Source organism: Trichoderma aggressivum (genome assembly GCF_033847375.1).
Source record: "Trichoderma aggressivum f. europaeum strain CBS 100526 chromosome Unknown scaffold_044, whole genome shotgun sequence".
Lineage (NCBI taxonomy): Eukaryota > Fungi > Ascomycota > Sordariomycetes > Hypocreales > Hypocreaceae > Trichoderma > Trichoderma aggressivum.
Genome location: NW_026946410.1, coordinates 19215 through 46652, shown reverse-complemented (window position 1 = coordinate 46652; position 27438 = coordinate 19215). Strand labels below are relative to the sequence as shown.

General features: G+C 44.9%; 10 protein-coding genes across 10 annotated transcripts; 5 read left to right on the top strand and 5 right to left on the bottom strand.

Moving 5' to 3' along the window:
- Positions 1-1132: 1132 nt before the first annotated feature.
- On the bottom strand, positions 1133-1816 carry Triagg1_8679 (uncharacterized protein; the record flags this gene model as incomplete). Its single annotated transcript, XM_062903552.1, has 1 exon — positions 1133-1816. One exon carries the CDS (start codon positions 1814-1816, stop codon positions 1133-1135), a length of 684 nt encoding a protein of 227 aa, XP_062752315.1.
- Positions 1817-2382: 566 nt separating this feature from the next.
- Triagg1_8678 (uncharacterized protein) lies at positions 2383-2625 on the top strand (the record flags this gene model as incomplete). The annotated part of the gene is made up of 1 exon (XM_062903551.1): positions 2383-2625. The coding sequence occupies one exon, from the start codon at positions 2383-2385 to the stop codon at positions 2623-2625; it is 243 nt and encodes an 80-aa protein (XP_062752314.1).
- Positions 2626-3407: 782 nt separating this feature from the next.
- On the bottom strand, positions 3408-4340 carry Triagg1_8677 (uncharacterized protein; the record flags this gene model as incomplete). Its single annotated transcript, XM_062903550.1, has 4 exons — positions 3408-3675; positions 3731-3821; positions 3869-3950; positions 3999-4340. 4 exons carry the CDS (start codon positions 4338-4340, stop codon positions 3408-3410), a joined length of 783 nt encoding a protein of 260 aa, XP_062752313.1.
- Positions 4341-4838: 498 nt separating this feature from the next.
- Positions 4839-10994, top strand: Triagg1_8676 (uncharacterized protein; the record flags this gene model as incomplete). The annotated part of the gene is made up of 18 exons (XM_062903548.1): positions 4839-5108; positions 5162-5263; positions 5319-5363; positions 5421-5437; positions 5491-5587; positions 5641-6039; positions 6089-6221; positions 6272-6391; positions 6451-6642; positions 6691-6753; positions 7334-7364; positions 7414-7627; positions 7787-8098; positions 8149-8332; positions 8379-9981; positions 10028-10540; positions 10588-10723; positions 10761-10994. 18 exons carry the CDS (start codon positions 4839-4841, stop codon positions 10992-10994), a joined length of 4665 nt encoding a protein of 1554 aa, XP_062752312.1.
- A 1400-nt stretch (positions 10995-12394) lies between these two features.
- On the top strand, positions 12395-15929 carry Triagg1_8675 (uncharacterized protein; the record flags this gene model as incomplete). The annotated part of the gene is made up of 6 exons (XM_062903547.1): positions 12395-12443; positions 12500-12670; positions 12727-13275; positions 13323-14110; positions 14914-15647; positions 15692-15929. The coding sequence occupies 6 exons, from the start codon at positions 12395-12397 to the stop codon at positions 15927-15929; spliced, it is 2529 nt and encodes an 842-aa protein (XP_062752311.1).
- A 450-nt stretch (positions 15930-16379) lies between these two features.
- Positions 16380-18200, bottom strand: Triagg1_8674 (uncharacterized protein; the record flags this gene model as incomplete). Its single annotated transcript, XM_062903546.1, has 1 exon — positions 16380-18200. The coding sequence occupies one exon, from the start codon at positions 18198-18200 to the stop codon at positions 16380-16382; it is 1821 nt and encodes a 606-aa protein (XP_062752310.1).
- A 741-nt stretch (positions 18201-18941) lies between these two features.
- Positions 18942-19792, top strand: Triagg1_8673 (uncharacterized protein; the record flags this gene model as incomplete). Its single annotated transcript, XM_062903545.1, has 3 exons — positions 18942-19187; positions 19254-19601; positions 19664-19792. The coding sequence occupies 3 exons, from the start codon at positions 18942-18944 to the stop codon at positions 19790-19792; spliced, it is 723 nt and encodes a 240-aa protein (XP_062752309.1).
- A 1059-nt stretch (positions 19793-20851) lies between these two features.
- Triagg1_8672 (uncharacterized protein) lies at positions 20852-21461 on the bottom strand (the record flags this gene model as incomplete). The annotated part of the gene is made up of 2 exons (XM_062903544.1): positions 20852-21154; positions 21297-21461. The coding sequence occupies 2 exons, from the start codon at positions 21459-21461 to the stop codon at positions 20852-20854; spliced, it is 468 nt and encodes a 155-aa protein (XP_062752308.1).
- A 1007-nt stretch (positions 21462-22468) lies between these two features.
- Triagg1_8671 (uncharacterized protein) lies at positions 22469-23553 on the top strand (the record flags this gene model as incomplete). The annotated part of the gene is made up of 2 exons (XM_062903543.1): positions 22469-22922; positions 23012-23553. The coding sequence occupies 2 exons, from the start codon at positions 22469-22471 to the stop codon at positions 23551-23553; spliced, it is 996 nt and encodes a 331-aa protein (XP_062752307.1).
- A 1891-nt stretch (positions 23554-25444) lies between these two features.
- Triagg1_8670 (uncharacterized protein) lies at positions 25445-27370 on the bottom strand (the record flags this gene model as incomplete). The annotated part of the gene is made up of 4 exons (XM_062903542.1): positions 25445-26376; positions 26431-26773; positions 26863-27133; positions 27201-27370. The coding sequence occupies 4 exons, from the start codon at positions 27368-27370 to the stop codon at positions 25445-25447; spliced, it is 1716 nt and encodes a 571-aa protein (XP_062752306.1).
- Between the last annotated feature and the right edge of the window lie 68 nt (positions 27371-27438).

Genomic DNA, 27438 nt, shown 5'->3' with positions numbered 1-27438 from the left:
CCGAGATGGAATAGGTCCCACATATCAATCCTAGCCTCTTGTTTATATAGACTATATTTACCTGAATAAAATAATTAGCTTATTTAATTTAGTTAAGTTATTAAATTATACGTTATAAGCTTAAAGCTTATATTATACTTAAACTTTATTATTTAGGCCTTTTTATATATATATTTTAAGTTTAGTGTTAAACCTTAATTAGTAATTATACTTTATAACCTAAATTTTTAAAATTTAACTTAGTTAGTTATAATTAATTAAGTTAAGCTATAGATTAATTCTGGATTTTAAACTAAAGGCTAGGGCATAGTTTTTTTTAACTTAGCTATTATAGCTTTACTAAACTTTTTAATAATAAATATAACTTTTATAAATTAATTTTAGATTTTTTTATTTTAATTTTTATAAATAATTAATTTTTATATAAAATAATTTTAGGTTTTTATTTATAATTAAAGTAAAAAAGTATTTATAATTTATATAATAAAGCTTAAGGTTTAATAATTAGCCTTTTTTATAAATTAAATAATAAAAAAATAAATAAATCCTTTTATTTTAATTATTATTTTATTAATAATTAAGAAATATATTTTTAAACTAAGTTATTAATACTTAAATACTTTTATAAATAACTTAGCTTATTTAATTATTATAAAAATTATAATATAAAAATAAAATTATATTATTATTTAATTTAGTTATTATAACTTTTTTTTAATAAAAAATAAAGCTACTATTTTAGCTAAAGTTATTTTTATTATAATAATATATTTTTATTTTTCTATTCAACTAAAGGAAATATTCCTTATTTTATATTACTAAGCTAGCTAAAGCCTAGTTTAGTTATTTATCCCAGCTAACACTAACCATCAGTCACAGACTTAATTAAAAATCCCCATTAAAGTATGTGATTATTATGTTGGCTTGTTTGCGAAGAGCATGCAACCGCGAGGCCGATCAATATACGGTTTCCACCATTCCCTATTTATTCTTTCGAATTCAGCCTCTGTTGGCAATATCTACAGTTGTCAGATATTTTCTTTCTTAATTACAACTAGTCAGTTGTATACTCACTATTCGCAGGCGTTAGTCAAAATTATCAAGTAATGGTTGAAGAATATATAAGATAAGGCTACGTACCAACATCCCAAGACAGACACGTGAATCCTGCAGCTGCAACAGCTTTTTCGTATTCCGACACATACAAAACGTATGAATCAAACTCGACACAAGGTGAAGCATTTACTATCATATGGACCTTGAAGCCATATTCATAAGTTTCGGTGACTTGCCACCTGTCGCCAATTCGGCCTTCTTCTATCGTCATTTCCGGTCCATGCTCTTGAAGTAAAAATGGATTTGGTGTTAAAGCGATAAGTTTTCCTCCTGGCTTCAGCGCATCGAATATGTTGTTCAGCATCCTCGTTAAATGCTGCCAATCAGCAGCATAGTTAAGTAGCCACGCAGCAAACACCATGTCAAAAGTCCCTCTCAATCTATCCAAGCCAAGGTTTTGGAAAAGATCTGCCTGCTCGAAATCTCCGACGAAGTATCTGATGGGGCCATCTTCCAACTGAATAGGAAGTTCTTTCTTTGCATTTTCAATCATACCAGGCGAGACGTCGATTCCGATAACTTCAGCAGCTCCTTGACGGGCCATCATTTGAGAGTAGAAGCCTGTCCCACAAGCTGCATCTAGAACCCTTAACCCGCTAAGATCATTCATAGCTGTGCTAGCATACCTGTTCTGCATGATTGGAATCGGCCTATTCTTCAGTTTTGTGTATAATGCTCCATAATCGTCGTATTGTGCCATTGCGGTTCCGGTCAATTGCGTGAGACCGTTAAAGAAAACCTTGAACTCAGGAAGCACTTCCTGTAGCCGCCTATTATCGCGGGTTATTGATATCAGCTCGAACAAGTTTCTTTGAAGTAAGAATAATACTAATGACCATCTGATACTGAGGCAAGACTCTTAAGTTGGGGGTTTAAGGCAGCTTTGCAGAAGGTGCCACGTAAGTGCGCCACCTCCCAGAGGAATTACGCACCAGTTTCGTTAGATTGATACGAATGTTGAGTCTATTGGACGCAAGGAAACAAATGAAAACAGCGGTGAAAGGCACCGTAGACCTGAGTGGTTGGAGATAACGAAGGGTTACACAGCATATATTGAACATCTTTTGAAGGGTGTCGGGTGACCAAGCCCCAACGAATATCTCCCGAGAACTTCGGCCTTCGGCCTGAGCCCACCCCAATCATAAAGGCAAAAAATTATCCAGTTTCTACGCACAGTTTTGAAGTTTATCTTAAAGCAGAATTTTCTATCCTACACCGTCGAAGTACAAGTACTATCTCTATCATTTCCCTCAACTACGACGCAGAATGGAGCAACCACAACGCGGAAAGAACAGCATAACCGATCAGCGAATTATCTTCGGCGCTGATGATGACCGTGTCCAGCCATGGCGCGAACACTGGAAACCGGGGCCAAAAGGCGATCACTCAGACAAACTCAAAGGTTTCAACAAGGGCCAGAGAATCGCTCTAGGTGGAACCAGTGGCAATGACGGCGAGAGCGAGCACATCTTGTACGATTCAAACTCAGAGCTGAGCCAAAATGCTTAAATCGGTTTGAGAAACTGCGAACTTCCTACTTCGCGGCCGTTGTCGTCAACTTTTGGGAGCAGTGCAGAAAGTGGAGACGGAGGCAGATATTAAGATTCATGGACCAACATGGAAGTGAAAAGAGATGGCTAGTAGGGGTATACATACCTATTCACCTTAACAAGTTCCTATTAGTACTTGATCTCCACAAACAAATCCCCTGTTCATGTGCCTCCATAATGAATACTACCTCTGTTTAAACATATAAGTAACTTATTCATACTCAAGCGATATAGTAAGTACCTATTTATTGAGTAAGGCGTTTGCTAGTAGGGATTACAAAGTGGCAAATCTATATGTAATTGGAACAACATGTCTATGGAAACGTTCCCTCGTCTAATTAAGAGTTAATATACTAGATGTGGAATAGCAGCGCGTATTATGACAATAATTAAATACTTAGCACCTAGTAAAGCTCGTACATATACAGTTTTCCAATCATTGTAGTACGTAATAGCAACATCAACATAGTCGGTCTCGCGAAAGATATTTCTGAGCGCGATTTCAAAAAAAAAAAAAAATCAGTATTCAGACAGCTTGCGTTTTTGTAGGTAGATATTTGTTTGGAGTATGAGACAATTTGTATTGACGTCTATCCTTATCCAAACTCGCAATTGTTGCACAAGCAATTAATTGTAGAATGCGAAACCACGGCACTCGATGCTCTCACGAAGAGGGTCGTCCTTTGATCTCTTAGGGTAGTCAAACGATGTATGTGGAACTCCTAATACAATCAGCGTAAGCTACACCTCGCCAGGGATGGTGTTTATCTTGCCAGGTGGAGGATTATCGCCTGATGTGGCTTGTATAAATAACCAGGCCTCATCAGGCATCTGATCTTTAACATAGTACCAACGGTGGTTACTATTGCTAAATATTTGGTACGTTTCGTGCACCACATCGCTTTTGACTGTATCTTGATGAGCGAGGTCTGTGTTACGATCTACTGTGTTAATGTCAAGTAATGCCAAAGGATAATCGCGTACTGGGCCCTTTAATGGTACCCAAATGCTATAACACTGCTTAGCTGCCTGCATGTGATCAAGCGCCAGTAAAAGGACCATACTTGAACCATTGGTATTTTGTTTTGCTCAGCTCAGCAGCCTCGCGTGGATTTAACTTGAACATTATGCCTTCCGCATCAACTTCGGTTGTGTCTGTAAAGTTTAAGACTAAATCCATACAGATTCTGGCGATGCCTTACCAATATGGGCGATAGAGGTCGGTTGTAGGTGAGCATAACTTCCCCCTACGTGAATAGGGAATTCGGGATGTCGTCTTCGAACCTTGGTACAGAGTGAGTTATAGGGTTAAGAAAGAAACTGCTGACATACCGTGGTATCAAAAAATTGAATTCGATGTGCACCGAGTGCTTCTTTTACGGCAGCAGCCGCTCGTGGGAGGAAAATAGCTGCAACCTTTTGGGTGTCGTCAAACTCCTCGGACTTCAAAAGTCCCGTATCAATTTTGATCAGCGTAAACCCGTGCTTTTCGATTGTGGGTGGAGTGTCAAGCTCTCGAACGTCGTTCACTATAATGTTGCTCACTTGCTGTAGATTTAGGTTGCTCTTTTCCAATCCTTCTGGGGGATTGAACAGGACGTGATAAGGCTTTTCTTTATCCCACTTCACATCATGCTGAAGGAAGAAGAAAGACGCGGATATTGCTGTGGTCATGGCGCTCGGCGTATGATTGTTGGTTTGAGGGAGATTGAATAAAGGTGCGACATTTTAAATAGCATCCTCGAGCAAGAGCTGCATCATTCCGTTACACGGATGCGTTGGGCACCATCTGGGCACGCTGTGAATTGTGCACGAGCCTCTACTGCACCCTCCCGTAACTCATTCTCGCCGTTGAGAGGCATGCGGCGTTCAACGTGGTTCTATCTTATTGGCCAACTCTATGCCCAATTTAGCGAGAAATTCTCATTGGAAGACCATGGACCAATGATTCGCTAGTTGTAGACAAGGAGGTCACGTCTGAACAGCTGGCCAGGCTCGGGGAAATTAGAAGTCTCTGTACGATAATGGCCAGTGCATCTGTTCTCGCCTGCCTACATGTACATGTACCGACTTTACAAAATCCACGACCCCGCAACCTTGAACAGTTCATTTTGGCATCAAATTTACCTCGTCTTGTTTTCTTTCGCCGTTTACTCAACTTTGTGGTTCAAGATGGCTGCAAGACTATCAACCACTGAGCTGCTAAGTTTAGACTCTGCAGGATTGCAGAAAAAGCTTGAGGCTGGTCTTCTCACCAGTGTCGAGTTAGTTCAAGCATGCCTTGCACAAATCAGCAAACATGATAACCAGGGCGCAAAACTGAATGCTATGATTTCAATCGTTCCAAATCGCATCCTAATGGAGCACTCAGCACACCTTGACCGCGAGCGAGCGGCAGGTCGTGTCAGAAGCCCCCTCCACGGTATACCAATACTCATCAAAGTCTGTCATTTTGGGGCGTTATACTACAGTCTGAAATTATTAACATTGCACAGGATGCCATTGCCACAAGACCTTCTCTCGAACTCCCAACAACATTGGGTAGTCTTGCCTTGAAGGATTCTATTATGCCCAAAAATGCCAACATAGTTGACAAGGTCAGCGATTGAGATGTCACATGCAGTAGCCTGGAAACTCTGACATGATATCCAGCTAGAGGAAATGGGCGCCATCGTGTTAGGCAAAACAAATTTGAACGTAAGAGAAGGAATACCACTGCGCAAGCGTTATTTTTGGCTAACAGGCGACATTTAGCAATTTTGCAACTTCAAGTGCGCTACAATACTCCAGCTATTCTTGCAAGTCTAACATGAAATACACGCAGGGCCGATGCAAATTCGAATGGATGGTCGGCAATTGGAGGACAAACACAATCTGCTTATATTGCTCGTAAGCCAGACGAATCCGGCCTTGGGCAAAGTGTACGATCTCTCATCCTACTTTGGTGCTCCAAGCTGACTACCTACTCTGTCAGGACCCATGTGGTTCTTCAACAGGTTCCGCAGTCGGCGTTTCAGCAGGCTATGCGCCATTAGCCTTGGGCACTGAATCGATTGGATCTATAGTCATGCCGGGTTCTAGAGCTGGTTTGTATGCCTTCAAGCCCGCTCTTAATACTGTGAATATGGATGGAGTTTTCAAAAGCTCTGTGGAGCTGGATGTTGTCGGTGGCCTTGCCAGATCGACGGCAGACTTAGCCGTTCTGAGTGAGGCTGCTTTAACAGGGGAGAAGCGCAAGCTTTTACCGGAAGAGGGCTATCAGAAATACCTGACCAAAACTTTCGACTCACTCCGGGTAGGCTTTCTTGATCCTACGAAATGGTCTCTTCATCCCAGCATTGTACAATTAGACAACGCTACGTTGAAGCAAATGGTGAGTTGTCCCATTCCGTTATATATAATTCCAACTGAGGTTTGTGAAGAACGACATCTACTTCGCCGCTATTGAACGTGTCAAAGAGCACGCTGTCAAAGCATCCGTGACCTATCCAGTCGATATACCACCTGCGACGGACCTGTGGTATGAAGGGCGAAATCCAATTGACGTGATTATATGTTGGTATGTCGATACAATACAATCACGAGTGAATGCTGACTATCAAAAGCATACGAAGGCAAACAGGCACTCGAGGCCTGGCTTAGCGAAGCTAAAGTTCCGGGACTGAATACAATAGAAGACGTCATAAAATTCAACTTTGACCATCGACACGAAGAATTGCCTATGGGTATGTACTGTCTTTTGTTTTTGAATGGCATTATGCTGACGGACAATCCCAAACTGAAGACCACCCGGATCAGAATCAGCTACTGAAGGCTTCCCGAGATCCTCCCACGCGAAAAATGTATGAAGTCGTCAAGGGGCGGATGAAGACAGTCGCAAAAGAAAATGGGATCGACAAATTATTTCGCGAGCAGAATTTGAATCTACTCGCATTTCCATTGGACAGCCTTATGGTGTTCATGTCTGCTGCATCGGGTAGGTTTCAGCGAGGCAACGAGTGAGACTCTTCTAATTGATTCATAGGGTACCCAATTGCGACGATGCCCGCAGGAGTCATCCAAGCAGATGGGAGACCATATGGGCTGGGTATAATGGCTCAGACTGGTAGAGAAGACTTGATGTTCCAGTTCATGAGCGCTTTTGAAGCCTGTTCTCCCCCACGTGCTGTTCCCTCTCGCGTTTACAATAATGATGCATAAGCCAAAAAGCGCATGAGAGGCACGGCTTTTGATGTGACGGCCGGAGCGGTGCTGTGTGTTCAATCTTATCACTATGCAGCTAGTACAATAAATGCAAGTAGCTTATGCCTGTTTTTACTAAGCTACTTACCTAGAAACGAGCGATGGAGTGGAGATCGGTGGCTTATCCTTCAATGATACATTGCCTCATAATGTATCACAACATGATAAACAAAGGAGGGGCTACCTGCATGGCTTGTAATCAACATGAAGCTAGTTTCTACTCATTAATTGGCACATCGGTCCGTGCTTGTTCCGTATATGCATGTCTTTTTATAGGCCTATGTGGTGTAAAGTGTATATACCCCATACTATATAAGACTGTAGTACATCCCCTGCCCAGTATTCTAATCCAGTCCTTCTTTCCAACGTTGACTCCTTACTTATGGTAAGCCAAGGTATGGCATTAAAACTTCTTCACCCAACAGTTGTATCCGCCGAAATCAACGCAACATTAAAGTAAGTTCTTGATATACTACCACTTATTCTCACTAATCAATCCGTGTAGTGTTGTCATCGTCCCTGGCATTGGTCTTCTTCGACCGGCAGAATGGAGAAACTCGTCAGGAGAATGGCTCAGAATGATACAGAAACCCCATGGCGAGAGAGTCCGTATCTGGCATTTCGACTACGAGGCTATAAAAGGCCAGTCGATTTTACAATCACTGCTCCAGCAAAGCCATGTGCTTCCGACATCACTTCACCAACTTAACCCAAGAGATGTAAGTCCAGTACTCCCCGATGTGTAATGCAAGGCGTCACTAAAATGAACAGCTGCCCTGTACGGCGATGCTGATCGTGTGCCAAAGTCTTGGCGGACTCATATGGAAACAAGTAATATTCTCTTCACCCAAGGTATATAACCTGTTAACAAGCTCAAGGCTTATGCAAACATGACGGAAAAGAGACATGAGAATAATAATGTTCTGGACCACATTTTTGGGGTCGTATTTCTTGGAACACCGCACATAGAGGACACGAGTCAGCTCGATATCAACATCCTTGAAACTATAGTGAGAGCAAGCGCAGCTCCGTTTAACTTCTTGTCATTCACACAAGAGGACAATCAAATGGTTTCGCTGATCTCAAGAGGTTTCTCGGACTTTAGTGGTCATATCATTTCAACTTTTGAGACCATTCAAAGTAAATATCGAGGCGTGAAGTGGAGGGTCCAATTTTCAAGGACCCGTTTTGTAAGACTGCTCATGCTCCCTCTTATCAGCCGTTGCTAATCAATGAACAGGTAGTGGCAAAAGAACATGTTGTCTTACCTTCAACCCTTGGAGCAGAAATATACGGGATTCCAAGCAGCCATGGAAATCTCTGCAAAGTAGAGATCGATGGGCAATTGTATAAAGCTATAGCTCGCTTGATAGATACGGCAGTGCTCAAACATGAAGTATTTTCTATTCCCCAAGTTGTTACAGGTAAGTCATCTTCCTATTAATGTGGCGAGTTCTGACAGTCTCGTAGAACGTTATGAGCTTCAAATCGACGGTAGTTGTCCAGATGAATGGGATATGCAAAGTTTACGAAGCCATAGGAGTAGGATGGCAAAACCAGCGGCAGAGGTATCGAGCTCGTCGGTTCTAGAAAGTCACAAGGAGATAACCCAAGATCATGTCTCAGCACTTCTCAGCATCGAGCCCAAGCAGGAGACTCTTTCAGCTAGCGCCGGCTACTCTTCTACCTTCTCTTACGAAGTCGTACCATCCACCAATCACTTTGAGCCGGAGCAACCCAAACTACGCATCCCTTGTTTCTCGGTAGGATCTCAAACTCGCAGAACTCCATTCTTTGGACGTGATGACGTTCTTCGATCCATCGATAAAAGCCTGCTTCCTGACAGCATCCAGTCGCCTATTGATGAAGCATCAATCCGGCCGTCAGGAAATCTCAAGACTTTTGCACTGTGTGGTGCTGGAGGGATCGGGAAAACAGAACTTGCATCTGAGTACATCTTCACCAGGAGGGAAAAATATCTTGCCATCTTCTGGGTTACTGCAGACAGCCGCAACGTCTTACTTGAAGATTTTGCACGCATAGCAGTTGACATTGGCCTCCAAGAGAAGAGTGAAGCAGGAGATTTGGCAGAGGCGTGCGAATTGGTCAAAGGGTGGCTGTGCAATCCTGTCAAAGACGCCGAATTACCTCTAAGTAGCCCTGGCAATGAAATCCCGTGGCTGTTGGTCCTTGACAATGTCGACGACTGGGGCATCATTGAAGACTTCTGGCCCACGACCGGCATAGGGTCCATCTTGATCACAAGCCGTGATCCACTTTCGCGGTCGCATGTTTTCACTGCCCAGCATGGCTTGGACCTTGAACCATTTTCCTCATCAGATTCTCTTGAGTTCCTCCACGTCGTCTCTCAAAATCCTTTCAAGGGCTCACCTGGATCTGCTAAGGCTATCGCTCGGTGGGCTGGCGGACTTCCTCTTGTCATCAATGCAATAGCAAGTACGATGTCAGCCCAAAACCTTACTTACGATATGATGCTGAACTTGCTGGAGAAAAATGGCTTTGCAGCCGTTTCAGTTGATGGTATACCGCAGATGCACTTGTTACCAGACGTATCTGCGTCCATTGCCTCAATGATTGGCCTTGCATGCTTAGATGAGGGCACACAAAGCCTAATTCATGTACTGGCATTCTTAAACCCCGAGGGCATTCATCAAAAACTCATCGTCGATACTACCGATAGAGTACAACTTTCTGCATTCCCAAAAAATCATGGTGAGCTCAACTATGCTCTGAATAAGCTGCAAAAGGCCTCTTTGATCACTTTCAACGAGTCTACCCATACCATTCGTATGCATCGCATTTATCAAGACATTGTACGAGAGTCTCTGACTCCCGAAGCACGAGTGAGGGCACTTCTAACTGCTCTTGAGATGGTTTCAGATGCCTGGGTATATCAGCCGCTTGAGATCCGCTTCAATACTGCCCGATATGAAACATGTTCTGTGATTTTCCCCCATGTGGACCGAGTATATCAGCATTACGAGAAATTGTTTATATCTCGAAAGATCGAGGCGTCGGAACAAGCAGCATCGCTCTTCAACGACGCTGGATGGTACGTCTTAGATGATAACAATCTTACCATACTAATTTCTGAACAGGTATTGTTTCGAGAGAGGTCTCCCACACGAATCTAAACCGTTTTACAGACTCACACAAAGCATATGTGAGGCCGTTCAGCAGAGGATTCCTAGCCGCAATGTGGCCAAATTACTACGTGAAACCCATAACAACCAGGGTTCGGCTGCCAACGAGACTAATAATCCCCAAGAAAGTCTGCATCACAATCTTACATGGATGAGCTTGATGCGCAAACGAATATCATCAGATGGCCAACAAAAAATTGACTATGAACTCGGCTGTGCATATAACGAAGTCGGTGTGGCCTATGCGATGAACAACATGTATTCTCTAGCACTTGACTGCTTCGAAAAGAGCATTTCTATATACAAGTCCCTCCCCGACTACGACGAAAAGTGGCTTGGATGGCCGCTACCAAATATTGGAATGGTGTATTGGATCCAGGGAAACCACAAATCGGCTTTGGAGGTACTGCATCGTATGCGCGAAATATATGAAACTGCGTATGGCCGTGATGATAGACAATCATTCAAGTATGTCTCTTGCTTTATAAATAAACGGGAAGCTAATCTCTTCTTAGAACGGGAAAAATTCTGTACGGAATTGGTAATGTCTATCTGTCTGTTGGAGATCTGGAACATGCTCTGGAATACCACTTACGAGCTCTCAGCCAGTGGTCAGAAACTCTTGGCACGGGACATCATCGAATTGGCGATGTAAGCCATAAAATAGCTCAAGACTTGATGGGACAAGGACGATTTGAGAAAGCACAGTAAGACTTTTGAGCATAACACATTGACAGTCACTGATATCTTGATGATAGAGAATACCTTACGCAAGCACTCAGAATCTTCGCTCGCCGTCCACACCATAGGCAAGAACATGCTAGGACGACCTTCAGACAGGGTCAACTATATCTGGCAAGCGGCAATATCGATCAAGCTGAGCAGTCATTCAAAGCAGCCCATAAACAACGTCAAAGTTTAATGCCGCAAGACATTCGTTCATGGGATGAGCTTTCAGAGAAAGATTACGATGAACTTGTGATCTTTATGTCACGATAATCTAGACGATGCAATTGAGTTGAGGCTTTGGAGCCCGATATCCATATGATAGGTCGCAAGTAAGGCTTAGAGGTTTGTATGTAGATTTCAGTGTACAGCAAACAAGACGCATTCATTTATAAAATCGTGTCCGACCGTAACAATGAATATCTCTATGCTTAGTGGTATTAGGTACTCAGTACATGGCCGATCAAGCAAAGCTGCGAAGCGGCTTCGTGAAGGTGATAACTTGAGTGAAGTGTAGCTTCCAGATATGCTTCTTTAATGTGAGGGGAGAAGAAACAGAAATCGCCATAAATGAAGTACTCAATGGTAATTGACTACAGTTGCTGGTTTGTTCCATATTTGACGTATCACGATGTTGCCATTAAAAAGAGTTTGCCAAGAACGCCGCAGGTAAAGCCAGGCTCAGGCGATCCCGAAAGGTAATAACGGACACTAATCAATCTAGCTAACCTTGGTTAAATGGAATGCCCTTGATCCATTTAGCTTCCCGGGATATATATAAGTAGCCTCGTTCTCTCGAAATAGCTTCAATCAGTTCAGCTAGCTTAAAACTATCCGATTAAATTTGCTCAACATAACAGCTTCGCGCTCCAATTTATTTATTTTTTCTTTTCCATTTTATTATCTCCAAATATAGAAGCTACAAAATTAGGATATAAAGGTTAAATCTTATATTTATAATTTTAAGAATGCATTATACTTTTTATAAACGCCTTTGGTGGATATCATACTAGCTGCCCGCAATAGAACAATATTACATTGATTGAACGAGATGGCCGTGTTTGAGTAGGGTGGCTTTCATTGACGCAGCATTTCTGCCTGCGCTTAGGGGCGCTTTTGACGGGCTCGTAATATTCTGTACCGACGCAGATGGTAATACCATTACATACTACTAGGTAGATATTTACACAACAGCTGTTACTTGAGTACATTACATATACAGCCAATAATATGACGTACATAGGTAGCCGATAGTATAATGTACGTAGCCGATAACATGATGCACGTAGCCGATAATATAATGTACGTAGCCGATAACATGATGCACGTAGCCGATAATATGATTTGTGAGGCTAAATTTGCATGCATGTGGTGAAATTACTTGCAAGACATTTAATTTCCACAAATGTCTAGCCAGTCTAAAGAGAGTACCAGTACCATGTGCCACACATATAAAAAAACCTGCCTCCATTTCACTTCCGACAGATCTCTTTACTGCCGTTACTTCACTTCGTACGTCTACCGGCGATACCAATTGGAACTTTGCCTGTCTGCTTGCAGGCTCAAAATATTATGGATCCAGATTCACTCTCCCCAATGAATCCTTCAGTGGTCAGAAATAAATCTACAAACGAGGCGCATCAAGGTAATGAGCCAGTTGTATTTGCGCCGGTGACTCTCATCACTAAATACTCCATTTAGTCGCTGCTGTGAAGTATGCAAAGCGAGTAAGCGAATTTGCGAACCTACCCGACGGTCGAGGGGCGAACCATGAGATACTCCGGCGATTTCTTGAGAGGTTGCTATCACATGCATCATCTTCATTAAATCTTTCTCGTCACGATGAGCGCTTTGCGCTTGCATACACGTTTGGTAAGTTATGTGCATCTATAGGATATATGTATAGCTTGTTGACAGACCGCACCCAGACAAAGATGACGATGAGAAGCTCCAGAAGACGTGGACTCTCAGCTGTGCCATAGAATATGAATCATGCTTTGACTTCGCAAACAAGACGGGCTCAGAGACCTCTAAATCGTTAGGCAGGCTACTCTTTCTTCGTGGTTTTCCTTCTGCGGAGTGGCTGAGCCTTATTGGCGCTAAATACAAAGTTGATTCGGAATTCTTTATGCGTTTTCTGCATTTCAAGCCCGCCAAAGAAAATGCCGTCAACTATTCTCTCCCAGCTCTACCAGCAGCAACATGGAACATTCTTGAGCTTCCGATAATCACAATAGGGGAAAGAAAAGTTTTCCCAGGATTCATACACCAGGTTGAAATAGATAAAATGCGCATGGAAGCGAGATTGAAACTTCAAGAGCACCATGAGCTTCTACGCGGACACGAGATCATAGTAGCCTCTTCTGTAGTCAGAGACGTTGCCATAATTGATCACAATAGCTTTGCTCTGGAACAATGCATCTGGATCTGTCTCCAACCTCTCACAAGAAAAACCGCTGAAGACTCCCAATGGACACGTAAGTTACTTCTCATTATACTTTAGCAGTTTCTGACCTGGAGATAGTTCTTGTGTGGACAGATGCAGGCCGTACACCAAGCATCAAGTCTATCTTAGACCTTCGTGTCCTTCCAGAAGCTTTCCAGAATAATGCATCGTCTCTAGCACCCGTCATTGACTATAAGCCCGGTACAGGTCTTGCAGCTCATCAATATAATTCCCATGGACATTTACACTCTATTGGGGGGGCAGAAGCAGCATCACAACTTTGTGTTGGATATGGTCGAACTTTGTATACGGATATCATGGCAAAAGACCCACTCTACGCTCTAACCGAAGTATTCAACCTCACTACAGCCTCCGTAAATCAGTATCTAAATCTCGTCGAGCACAAGTTGGCTGGATTCACCGACGATGAGCACTACGATAATTTCGACATGTTATCCAACCTAAGATACATTAAAGACATACTGTATCGACAGCAACGACAGCTTGATCAGGTCAACGCTTGGCTGAAGCTTTACCAACTACATGGTGGAACTGGCTGGCGCACTACTAGGCAGGAAGATCCCAAAGCAGCTCAGGCGCTAACATCAGTCGTTCAGCGATACGAGTATCTCCAGATACGTGTCAAAACATTGCAAGCTCAATGTCAGGATGCTATCTCTAGTCTTATGAACAGCATCAACTTAAAGGAGATAAAGAATTCATACGAACAATCTAAACGTATTGGCAAACTCACCTTCCTGGCTTTCGCGTTTGCACCACTATCGTTTACGACATCTTTCTTCGCCATGAACATAGGTTTGGAAAATCTCTCGCTAAAAACCTGGTTTGCAGCAACCATTGTTCTAGTGAGCGTAACTTTTTTCCCTATGATATTTGACGTTGTGGGTTGGGTTAAGAATTTACAGAGGAGATTGTCTGATATGTGGAGGAAGGCGCGATATATTTGATACTAATGAGCCTTACTAATGCAATTGTTATATAATCATTTATTTTTTGTTTTCCATTTCATTATCTCCAAATATAGCAACTACAAAATTAGGATATAAAGGTTAAATCTTATATTTATAATTTTAAGAATGCATTATACTTTTTGGCCTAAATCTCTTAAGTTTTTACTTGGTCAGCTGTGGCTAGTTAGATTGAGCTGCGGATGGATTCTGAGTTTGCACCAAAGGCTGGGGCATAAGTTGATTCTGGATTAGCGAGTACGGTATTACTGATTCTGTTAATCGTAAATATAATCCCATAATCCCTATCCATAAATATTGTAGTGGACGTAATATTTATAGTTAAGAGCGCTAGTAAAGCTATAATAACTAGGTAGTTCGAAAAATGGCTATACTCTAGACCCCTTTACGCCACATCTGGCGCAAGGGGCCGCTTAAGCCATAGAGGACGCTGCGGCCCTGGGCGTAATGTTGTCTTTCCTAGACTCCAAGGAGGCCATACTACAACGACTTTAATTGTTTAATACAGCTTGATATACAAGGGCAACTCTGATCTAGGATATGAGTTGCGTAACAGACAATGAGCCCACACGGTCAAATTCAAGCTCAGAAATGGAGGAATAGAAAGGTAGGGTTAAGCTATCTCTCCATTTCACACACGCTATGATAGTGATATGATGCTGATACGAGCACCTTTGCAGTTCATGATTATCTCACATACGGCTTCAGTCACGACGAAGTGCATAACTCAACTCAAATTCTCCGAGAATACATGTGGGGTAAGGTACCAAGGCTCTATTGGCGGCAGCCACTTGGATTTGGGCCAATGGATACTCCGTAGTCCCCGACAAGATGCCCTGTCTTGTCCTCGCCCCGATGGACTATCTGACGCAGTGTCTACAACTGCCACCGTTCGATTTCGCACAAGCGCGACTCTACTGCGAAATATGTCTCCTTCTACTGCGTACAGCTTCACCAAGACTGACACAGTTGCTGAAGCAAGCTTTACGTTTCAGTCCATCCAAAACTTGAGCTGGCTGGGAGGCAGGGGCTACGAGCTAGTCATGTTCCAAGTTCACGGGGTGCAGCACCGTAGTAAAGACGGCGTCATTCGCCATGGCACTTACATTCCCATTGTTCTGGAAAATCTGACGGATCCAATCATCTCTGGTCGGGAAGACCTTGGTTGGCCAAAGTTGTATTCCGAAATCAAGTTCAAGAACGACACCGATCTTGGGGGAAACTTGGATGTTGAGCTTTCCTGGGGTGGTGTGAAATGGGCCTTTTTCTCCTGGGGTCGGTTGAACGCAAATGACGCGCCACGATCCAGCCATACTGCTGGCATCAATGGCGTCAACAGTGGCAATCTCGCAAATGGATCTGGGGCCGGCGAAGAGCCTGTACTGAGCTTTTGTTCCTCCAGCGATGATGCGTTGTTCGTACACAAGTACATCCCATCGACCACTGATCCCCTTGCAGGGGAGCGGCTGACGCAGATTATGACGTGTTGATTCATTCGACCAAGCCGAAAGTTTTGATGAGCCAACAGGCGTCAGCTGCCGGCTTGCAAATTCTAGAGCGGACAAAGAAGCAGCTCCCTACTTTACATCATGTGGTCAACCGATTATCGGAGCTACCGATATTAAGCATCGTCGACGCATCAGTGAAGGAAATGCTCGGGCAGGACCAGTTTATGGGAGCAAAAAGAATTGAATAAGGGTTGTAGTTTGTCAGCAGTACTGCTTTTGAACATTTGGGTCGAGATTCATAATTGACATATTTTTACATATTTCTGCTGTAAATATAAGTCTCCATGAGCTTTCAGTATCGACTAGATGCATCCTAATATCCCTTTGATTTCAGCCCTCTTCGGAGGGACTGTCGACAGCACCGTACCTCACAAAGCTACCTAATTAATACTACGGAAGTCTGAGCCGCATGTCCCTGCCACGATTAAACTCAGTGCAGGCCACCACCATAACGTATCCTGAAAGATATCTACTATACAATAGAAATCAGAAGCCTCACTCTAGGGAGAAGCAGCTTATCATTAACAGTACAAAGTAGTAGTCTTATAGAGAGTTACCTATGCAGAGTAGGTTGTTATTCTTATACTATCAGTAACTAAGATACTTACAAATGGAAATGTATATGTGTGTCTGTACACCTAGAATTTCTGAGGTATGATGGGTAGTTCAATGTAATTCGATTTCCCTCCGCCAAAATGAATGTTGTTCCATCCACCAAACCGCGCTGGATCCCTGTCTATTTTACTTTCATGTCTAAACAAGCCGCTGCCTAGCGTGTCGCCAGATGCAATCTCTAGAACCAAGGTGTCGCCCTCGTCCATCACGACGTTAGTGGGCCAGATCTCGACATCGACCGCGTAGACAATACTGGTTGTAAGAAGCTCTTCGTCAGTAGAGAAGTATTGGCGATAGGGCAAATAGCTGTGATGTTGAGGATGTTTGTCGTCGACTTTCCGCAAGCTACAGCGTAGCCAGCCCTTGGTGAGAGATACGGGATCACCAACTGCACCTGTGTACAAGATTTCCTGTCCTTGGGAGTCTAGATGCCGTAGAGTCAAGAACAGATCCAGGTCTGCCTCCGCCACTGGGCCGGACTGCTGTTGCTCTGCCGTGTGGTCCACGGAGACGTTCAGATGCGCCACAATGTGCCCAGTGATTTCTGTTTCCTTGGTAAATACAGCAGAGAACGTTACAAATTGCGGTTCATCAAGTGATCCCAGTGCCTTGTAAGTGATCTTCGATTCCGGAAGCTTCGTTACGTTTTCGTCATTCGTGAGCTCATGTTGAGGGTTCAGATAGTATCGCACATACTCCGTACGGGCAATCGGCCATTCCTGTTCATCCCGACGCTGGAAACACTTCTCGCCATCCGGGCTGTTATACCCAGCATTTCCTTTACGCAGAAGAACACTGACAGGTGCTACTTTTCCAGGAACAGTCCAGCCAACCCGGTCTTGGTCCTTAAGCCACGCATCCAGGAAGCTCAGCTGAAGCTTCACCTCGTCTTTATAATAGAATGGCAAATCATGTCTCCCGGCTAAAAATCGTAGATGCTTGAACTTCGAGCTGGAGAACATGTATCCCAGAACGTTTCCACGTAGGTGCAGGCCGGTATTGCCCAAATTGGCCACCGATAGTAAGGGGACCCGGATGTCTTCCAATTTGAAGTCGCGACTTCTGTAATAATCTTGGTCTCGGAAACGATGCACTTCGTTGTCGAAGTTCTGGTCCCGTCGATTTCTCTGACGGTCTTCCTCTGACAGATCCCCCTCGATTGTATCATCCCCTCGCCCAGCTGCTGCCCGACCTGGCCGCCCATACTGGTTTGTGATGACTTGACGATCCCACCAAAATCTGATGAATGCGTCGGAAAGGATCCCACCATGGCGGCAGCGATCTCTATAGTAGTCGGACATACCCTCCCAGGGAAGGATGCAAGAGAGTCCGCGCGGTTGCGCAGCCGCGGCACGCCATTGAGTACCAGCAAAGTAACTGACTCCAAGGAGGCCAACCCTACCGTTGGACCACGGCTGCTGGGCTGCCCACTCAATAGCATGGCAAAAAGCGGCGGCCGTATCCTTGGACATGGAATCAAGAAAACCAGGAGACTGTCCGAATCCCCGTTCGTCGCAACGCACAACTGCAAAGCCGTGTGAGGTCCAGAAGACGGGATCGGGCGTTTCCCATGCGGAATATTTGGATCTCTGTTCTGGATCTATCTCTGAGAACGATTGGGGATGAAATTTGCTATATTCGATATCTTTTCCATACGGTCCGTAGGTCATAATCACCGGGAGGGCGGGCTTTGCCGTGGCCAAGGAATTCAACGGTCGATAGATGTTGCATCGGACAGGATACTCGGAATCAGGAATGGGAATGCTGACATTCTTCTCAAAAAGAAGGTTGTTTTCTTCATCGTGGAAGGTTGTTTGGATATCTCTGATTTGTTTGGCGGCCATGCTGGATATTGTGGGAAACGTCTAGAAATGCGTGGAGAAAAGTTGCTTGATTATACAATTCAAGTGGAATCTGGAGAATAGGAACACAAGATCTGAAGTCTGTTTCTCGTGTCATTACCAGGCTCATATAAGCTTTCATTGGCAATATGCAGAAGAAACGCGGGCCTCTTCGGTCTGGAGACATCGGGATGGATGCTCCGATGTCTGAGAGCGCCGGCCGGATCACCCCATACAGCAACATGAAAGTTTCCCCACATCAGATGGGGTCGTCTGCCGAAGAGCCCTGGCTCGGGAAGGGCCCAGCAGGGTATGGCTCCTACAGAAGGCGAATGGCCCATTCAGAAAATCCTCCTCCTTGATTTTTTTTTTCAGCTGTCATCGGAGCGTCAACCCATTCGTCTGTTTCTCATTCCAAGCAGTTACCAACCGTATGCCCCACTTGTTGCGTTCCTAACCTTACCTACCTTAGGTAGGGAGTGTTAAGGTGTGGCGGTCGGACTTGACTTTGAATCACTCGATGCACGTGAGCCTTGTTCTCGCTGAAGACTTCCAAAAAAAAAATTGGGTGGACAGCTAGCGTCTTGGGCATTTTCGTTTTTTGACTTTGTGATTAGTTTTCGTGTCAAAATACGAGCTCTACCTTGATTCATCTTCCTCATTCAATCTGTAAAGATCAAGATTGACCTTCCGCTCAGCCCAAATCTCGTCATTGTTCCGGCAGTCCTTTAGCTGTAAGACTCAATGGCCAACGAGGAGCAAAATAACAATTTGTCAGAGTCTGTCCTGTTGTCTCTAGGCCAACCAACCAAGTGGGTAACGTCAGAAGCAAACAGGATTCCCGACAAGCATTTTCTTGATGATTTCAAGCAAAGGTTGCTTTGCAATGAAGAAGCGAGGGGGGTCGTTGACCACTCTCAACAAAGATTCAATCTGCGAGGTATCGGAGGCATCTGGCCGCTCAAACCCGGCAGCGATGAATCATTTCTTGTAAGATCCGCTGGATCGGAATGCTTCAACTTGATCCATATCGGAAACTTATAAACAATTGCATAGTCACAATTGGAGAGCCCATCTACAACTCCATACCCGCAGTCAGTGCTCAGCAGCTCAGATGCCTGCACTCTCAATCTGGAAGCTGAGCTAGACCAGTTACGCCCAACGTTTCCTTCTACACTTCAAAGCTACATCTATCTGGATCGACTTGACGTACACACGCTCTGGGGTTCTAATACCGCTACACCACCATACCTCGACGTCGCTCTCGCGAGCCTGACTTGTCTCATGTCCGAGGACAAAAATGACACTCGAGGCCACTCTTTATTTATGACTGCGGTCAGGTTATTCATCGTGACGCTCGAATTGGACAACCGGGAGGCACGCAGAGTCGAGGGAGCACTGGCCGTTAGTCCACTAAGTAGAGAAGCAAACATCAGTTACGTCCCAGCTAACTATCCATTGTAAAGGCGCTGCTGCTAGCGGTTTATGGTTTGTTGACTCACCCTCCGTCTCAGTGGAGGGTTACTACGAACATGTTGGCCTTCTTCACGGCGGTAGTTCCTCCCCTTGCCTCACGAATTCTTCACGCCTCCTGACATGAGTCCAAGGTTACGAGACGATTGGCTCCTGCGGTTCCTGTTACTTCGAGCAGCTTCCCCAATATTGCCACAAGGTATGGCTCATCGAGTCGCCCCCGGAACCTACTGACCCCTTTCGTCCACAGTCACTACTCCCTACTTCTCCGTTTTGGATTTCTGGTCGACACTGTAACGGCACTTCATTTTGACCTACTACCGGGTCTTTCAAGTAATGACCTAAAAGTCCCCATGCTCTCATCAAATTACGGTTTTAGAGCAGTCTATGACGGGCTATTTACCAGTGCAGCTCTCCTAGAAGATGTACATAGCCCAGAAGACGGGCTTCTCTTGCTAACGGCCATACTCTCGGACACCTTATTTCTACAGAGAAACTTGGCCTCTATCACTGTTTCTGAAAACTCCAGCAGCCATAGACATGCTGAAATGCCGCGGAAATCCAACCCATATGCCACTCTCTCGCCCGACGGTGAATACCATCGTCAAAAATCGGCATTGTTATATGCTCTGGATCGATGGCAGGAACATTTCGGTGAGCTGATGTCGTCCAACATCTTGGCCTACTATTTCTTCTGCAGGATTTGCCTATTTTACCCGCACTTGGGGCGTCTTGCCGAATATGCCGGGTATACTCCACAGGTCGAAGGGGTCATGCGCCTTCGAACGGAAGATGATATGAAGAGACTTGAAGATAAGGATTTACCTATTACGGAAGAAGCTCTCGATGCAGCTTGGAGAGTGCTTGACCACGTGAATGTGCGCACGCAGAAAGACAAATGCTCAATCTGGCTCCCCGTCGTCGTTTTCTATTCTGCTCTGATAGTATGGCACAGCATGGTACATTCAGGGGTGGAAGCAGTGGGTCGCCGGTACACTTCACTAAAAATCTTGTCGTCGTTTTGTAGAGAGCTGGACGAAATGCCATGGCCTTGTTGCAGAGAGATGTCGGCCGCGTTAGCGCGCATAATGCAAGAAAACAAACAACAAAAAGTATCATTTGTTTTGAATGCGAGGAAATGGTTTATTTGAGTTGGATGCTTAACAACATTATTGATTGCCTCACTCGTCTGCTACGATCTTGTTCGTCACACTGCCTATTCCGTCAATTTCCAGTCGTACAACATCTCCAACCTTCAATTTGAAGCTCGCATGCTCAATTCCAGCACCCAGAGGAAACGTCCCTGTGCCGAAAAACTCTCCAGGGTATAGTCGGGTGCTCTTTGATACATGAGCAATAGCCTCAGCTACGGTAAATTGCCATCGATCAGTATTGCACCCTTGGACAACTTGCCCGTTGATAATGACGCGGCCAGTGAGTCTCTCGATTCTAGGCATGATCTCGTCTGCAGAGACGACGGTAGACTATATGCTGTTTGCGAAGAATTTCGAGTGCTGTGGTCCGAAGCCACTGTTGTGTTTTCTTGCAGTCAGCAATCGACTTAAGAGGATACCTTGGCAAGTTGGAGGGCTACCTGTTCATCTCCGCAACCTATATGTTACGCACAGAGAAGTCATTGAAGATGCAAAAGCCTGCTATCGCAGACTTGGCTTCCTCAGCTGTGGCGTTGAACAGGTGGCCACCGAGCAACACACCCAGCTCTAGCTCTAAATCCAGATATGTGCAATATTTCGGAAATTTTATCGGAGCCTCATCGGCATAGAAGGCCATATGGTTGGATTGGTAAAAGATTGGCTGTTGCTCCATAATGTGCCTAGCTTGAAGCCAGGATACCGACAGCCAGTGATGCCCGTGTAGGCCGCTGCAATCCAACTAATTACCGGACGGTGAATCTGAGTGAAGCCTGCGAGTGATGCAGAGTGATGGTTCTTGAAAAGCATGAAGTCACGATATGAGCGTGGCTGGAATGGCAACCCTCCTTTCAAGGGATCCGAGTCAACAGGGGGATTATCCTGCAACATGCCCAACAACGGAGTCCGTACCACGGGTACGATGCCATGGGCATCACCATCTATCACCTCCACAATTTGCCCTTCGAGTCGACGATACTTCATGCTGGCGTTGTTTGAGGGCTGGAAAAGCTGATGAAAAAAATCTTCACCGGCACCTGACGAATATGAAGATTCTTGTAAACATCTTCGCCTCGACGTCTAAGTTTCCCATCTCAATGTTACCATTCCTAGGTCATGTTTGAATGCGGAATGGTTTGTGTTTGCTGCGCGAGTGGGGTGCTCCGATGAATTCCGATCTCATGCGTTGGCCTGGGTGGGGGTTTCCGATGAAATCGGGGACGTCTGGCTTCTCCAGCCGGAACCCCATCTCTGTCCCACGCAGCTTATAGCATTACCTGCAGGTGCATATATGACTGCTCACCATCGAGACATAGTCAGAATGCGCATGAGCAGCTCGGACTCCATAGAGACTAGACAAGCGTCGATGATCAGATCGGACCGCCCGGATGTATAGGCACTACCCCAGACTGAATGGGCTTGCAGAGGTCGGGTGATGGTGTAGTTAGCCTAGTTATGGAAGTACAAAAGACCTTCATGATTTTGAAGTATGTCGGCAACACTCGTAGGGCTTCCCAAATAGCATCCACCAGACTGACTACCATCGAATTGTCCCTACCTGTGCTTTTGATTCTCTCAATTAATTACTCAATTGTGTATCTTTATCCATTTAGGGTACGTTGAATTTTTTTTTCCCCTAGAGACATCATGGCAATTGGGTCAAAGATTTTACTTCAGCGACTCTCGTATGTCATCTACGAGCACCCTGATGTTACAAAATTCTTTACCTTTGCGGAAGACTTTGGGTTCGAACTTGCAGCAAAGTCAGAGAACGGAGAGATCTTCTTCCATGGTTACGGGCTTGATCCTTTTCTCTATGTGGCCCGTCCCGCTTCTGGGGGCGCCCCAAAGTTTCACGGAGCTGGGTTTGTCGCACGTTCAGCGATCGATTTTCAAAAAGCCTGCAACTTCCCAGGTGCCCAATTGGTAGACGTCTCTCGGCGCCCCGGCGGTGGCGAGATGGTCCGCATAACAGATCCTAGTGGATACATTATCGAGGTTGTGCACGGCCAAGAAGAGCGATTTGTTCCACAACAAGGCATCTCTGTTGTGGCTGGCGGAAGGCCACAGGTAAACGGGGCGGTTCAGAAGACGCGCAAAGGTCAGTATACTAATGAATGAGCTTCCAAGATTCCTTTCCTCCTTGATACCACTGCCCTGCACGATGGATGGACGCATTCGCTGACCAAGAGCCTGCACAACGGGAAGGTGTTTTCAACCGCATGACTAGCGGCCCTTCAAAGGTTCACAAACTCGGCCATTTCGGATACACGACAGACAATTACGCGAAAACATGCTCCTGGTACAGCGGCAACTTCAATTTCAAAGCTTCCGATATTGTCCACAAGTTAGGTGACCCTTCAACAGAGTTCATGTCCTTCTTTCACGTGGACCTAGGTGAGGAGTATACAGACCACCATTGTCTTCTCATAGCAGCCCATCATAGCAGCGGCAGCGGCACCAGTATTCACCACTCGTCTTTCGAGGTGGAAGATCTGGATACCGAGATGATGGGTCATTCATGGCTGGCGTCCAAGGGGTATAAACCGATGTGGGGAATTGGCAGGCATGTCATGGGATCGCAACTCTTTGACTATTGGTATGATACTACGGGCTTCATAGTGGAGCACTACTCAGATGGCGACGTAGTCAATGAGGAATGCCCTACCATTCGATCTGCCGGAACTCCTGCAGCGATTTGGGGGCCGCCACTGCCTACCAAATGGGATTAAGAACATCTATAATAGCCACAGATTGAATATTGAGTTTTAGGAATCTGTCATGGGAAAGATGCCTGTGATATGAATGTGATGGCTACTATCGGCACTCGACTATAAATACTGCATGTAGAATCCCCGTATACAATATTAACAACGTGAACAGAATCTTAGCTAATCTTCACCCAAAAGAAGAGAATAGAAAGCAAGAATCGGAAACGGAAACAAGGTTGAGATACAAGTACTGTAGGGTGGCGAGCTACATCATCCATCCCGGCTTACCCCATGAAGCATTCTAGCTAGGCCTGGTGCGGCAACCTAAGAATCTGCCTGCATATCTATAATGCGGCAAGGTGTGAAATAGTAGGTACCACTTTTGGGGTAAAAAGCTGGGGATGCGCGCTCAGTGCATCTCATTTACCCTGGTCCCATCAAGATATGCTATACTACTCAGGTCCTAGATTTCGTCGAGCCTGGGTTTTCATTTAAATCGGGGTTGACTTTCAACCCTACAACACCTTCCCATTTTTATCTCGTGATACAATTATAACTTTATAGTACTATTTAAGGTATATGGTACTTGAAATCGGATTTCACAACAGCCTACATCGGCTTGATTTGACTTCCGAAAAGCTCAGCTCATCATTTGACACTATGGCCATTCAAACCTACAAGCTTTATCATTATCAGTACTCTATCTGTTCCATAATGGTAAGATACTGTATAGCGATTCGTGGAAAACCCAAAGACGACACCTTGGTGATCGAGTTTTCAGAGCACGAGATGGACATTATATCCAAATTGGAACAGCTGTCCGAGGAATATCTATGCTATGTCAACCCCAAAGGACAGGTACTTGAGCCTATTCAGACAAGATTCCCTACGCTCCACCAATAGTCTGACAATAATTAGGTTCCGGCACTTACGAGTCCATCTCTTCCAGAGCCAATCTACGACAGCGTGAAGATTACGTATTATCTTGCCCGCTTGTTTCCAAGCCTTATGCCCCCGTCACACGCGGGCATTATATCCTCTTTACTCGAAAGTCTTCATAGCATTAATTTTTTCACATTGACTTTTACGGGAAGATCAAGCGTCGCCAATACCATCGAGGAAAAGATACTGTGCCTTATAGACAGTGACGTATCACCGCAGTATCAGAAGGCTCTACAATATAAACTTGAAATGTTTGTAAACTATTTTTTATCATATATTTATTCCATGAATGCAACTAACACATGCTGTAGTCAACGCAACGAGAAAATAAACTGTGTTGGGCTTGATGATTTGGAAGAAATGACTAAGCGTACAGCCAGTGTGTTGGAGATGTGTAGGGAGCATCTCGTAGCAGGGGAAAAGTGGCTATTTGGTTTGGAGACGCCCCCCGTCTCGACGCGCACTTGGTTACGTTTATTGCCCGATTGAAAGACATAAATAAAGGTGACCTGGTTCCCCAGTCTCTCTTGACGTATGCTGCTGCCGCGCAAAACATGAGAGAGTGGGAAAACGCAGTGCAGGGAGGGACGAACCCAGAGATGGGTACATAAAACGTTCATTACCATAGCAATTGAAACAAGCATACAGAGGCCAGGCCGGGTGGACAGCTCCGCCGGGCCCGGCTGGAAAGAGACGGATCTCTCTAATGAAGTCCGTTGCTACTGGTATTTTACTACTAGTAATAATATTCTTTGGGTAAAATAATTTTCAATCTTATTGTATTCCAAACAATCTGACCGAGACAGAACGTTACGATACGGTTTTTCTTTTTTGAGTTTTTTTTTCTTAAATGGCTGACTCACTTTGTATTTTTTATATTACTGACTTCGTACATAATTGGGGGTTGAATCCCCCACCAGAGCTACATATCTAACACCTATCAATCCTCTATTGCTCTATATCTTCTAGCTTAGAAGACCATGCCCTTTACTTGCGCCACCTTTGCAAGATTAATGTTTCTGATCATAAGCATCCAAATTATCGCAAGGCCCATGACACCAGTTCCGGCAGCAAGCATGCGGGTTTGTGAGTAGGCATATGCTTTTTGGATGGCCAGCCTAACGGCGCTTCCGACAGGGTAACTGAGCTGTGTATCCAAATCCTCATAAATGCTGTCCAAATCTGGAAGTGCTGATTCCGGAAGATATCGCTCGAGCGCCTTCTGAAACGTGTTTGTCCAGATGGCTCCGGATATCGTTGCGCCCATGGCGTCTCCAACTGTACCCACTACATTTAGCAATGCAAGGGCTGCAGCAATATGTTGATGATCAACAGCAGCTAAAATAGCTAGTTGTTCGATAATAATGAAGATGCTACCTCCAATCGATATGAAGACTTGGCACATGACAAGATAGCCCACGTTTTGGTTCGGTCGGCGGAAATAGATCATCAACCCCTGCGCAAAGATGTAAAGCGGGACGGCTATGTATAGAAGCCACTTGAATCGACCAGTCCTACGGATCAGGAAGCCAACAATCAATAGGAGTACTCCTGAAACCACGTTGAAGGTATTGTTCACATATCCGGCTTCTGCTAAGCTTAGATCATTCACCACTTGTAAGAAAGAGGTGAAGTAGTTCGCCCAGCAGTAATACGAGATCTGATATGTGGCATCGAGAAGGCAGGCGCCGATGACAGTCCGATCAATCAAGAGGTTCCAGTCGAGCAGAGGAATTGGCGCCAGGAAGGTCTCGTATAAGGTAAAGATAATAAGCATAACAAAGCCGACCACTATCATGGCAATTATGTATCCTGTTGACCATCCATTGGGCGCAGAGTCGGCAATGTTGAACGGAAGAAGAAACACCGTGAGACCGGCGGAGAACAAAAACACTCCCATTGCTATTGCGAGATTAGTAACTGTTATCTTTGTCTTAAGCGTTAAACATCACCTACCATCGAACTCTACGCTGTAATACCAGATGCTTTGCAATATTGTCCGGTTACTTGGCTCCTTGGTCAATAGACCTTGCCTCTCGGCCTTGCGAAGGTTGATCTTCAAGATAAAGTATAGTGGAGCAGCCACAATAGGAAAGACGATGGCAAAGACGCCAAAGCCCCATCGCCAGCTGATGTCGTTGTAGAAACCCTCTGATGCTTTGGCTCCAGCAAAAGCCGTGATGATGTATGGAGAAGACGTGAAAGCGTATGCTAGCCCTCGATTCTTCAGCTGGGATGCATCGGCCGTAATAACGTCTACGGCGTATGTCATACCACCGAATCCAATGCTATAAAACACCTGTTGCATGTCGGTTGTTAGAACTCATTCACAAAGACATGTGTTATAGGTCGGTAACTTTTAAGAGTTGCGGGTTCGGTTCGTCTTACATATGCTGCGCAGAAGGTGGCAATGCCATTGCTTGCAGCCATGAGAATCAGGCCCAGGGTAGCAAAGACGGTCATGATGAGAAAGCCTTCAGCTCTTCCCCAGACATCCATAATCTTTGATAGGGGCATATAAGTGGCTGCAGACATAGAACCGGCCACGACATAAATAACATTCAATAACGAATGAGATTCGAAAGCGCTCGTGGCGTAGGGAAGCAGATTGGAGAGAATTGTAGACTGAAACGCATTGACAAAGTAGAGCAACCAGATACTTCATCAGCCGTGAATGTTAGCTATGTTTTGATAGAACCCGTATGAAGGGATTCAAGAAGGCTTACTTGAGGAAGATACCGATGAGTGTCAATCTCGACCAAGTGAGAGCCATGGCCTCGACACCTTGAACGCCTCGTTGCGCTTCTTCATTCGGCAATTCTTGTTGAGGATCGCCATTGTCGTGGTTTGCAGCCGCAGAGTCAGTCGCAAGGACTGCGACGTTCTTGTCATCCATCTTGGTGGCAGGTCAGATGTCTGTGTTGTCAGTCGTACCTTATGGGACAGAGAGTATGGATAAGATCT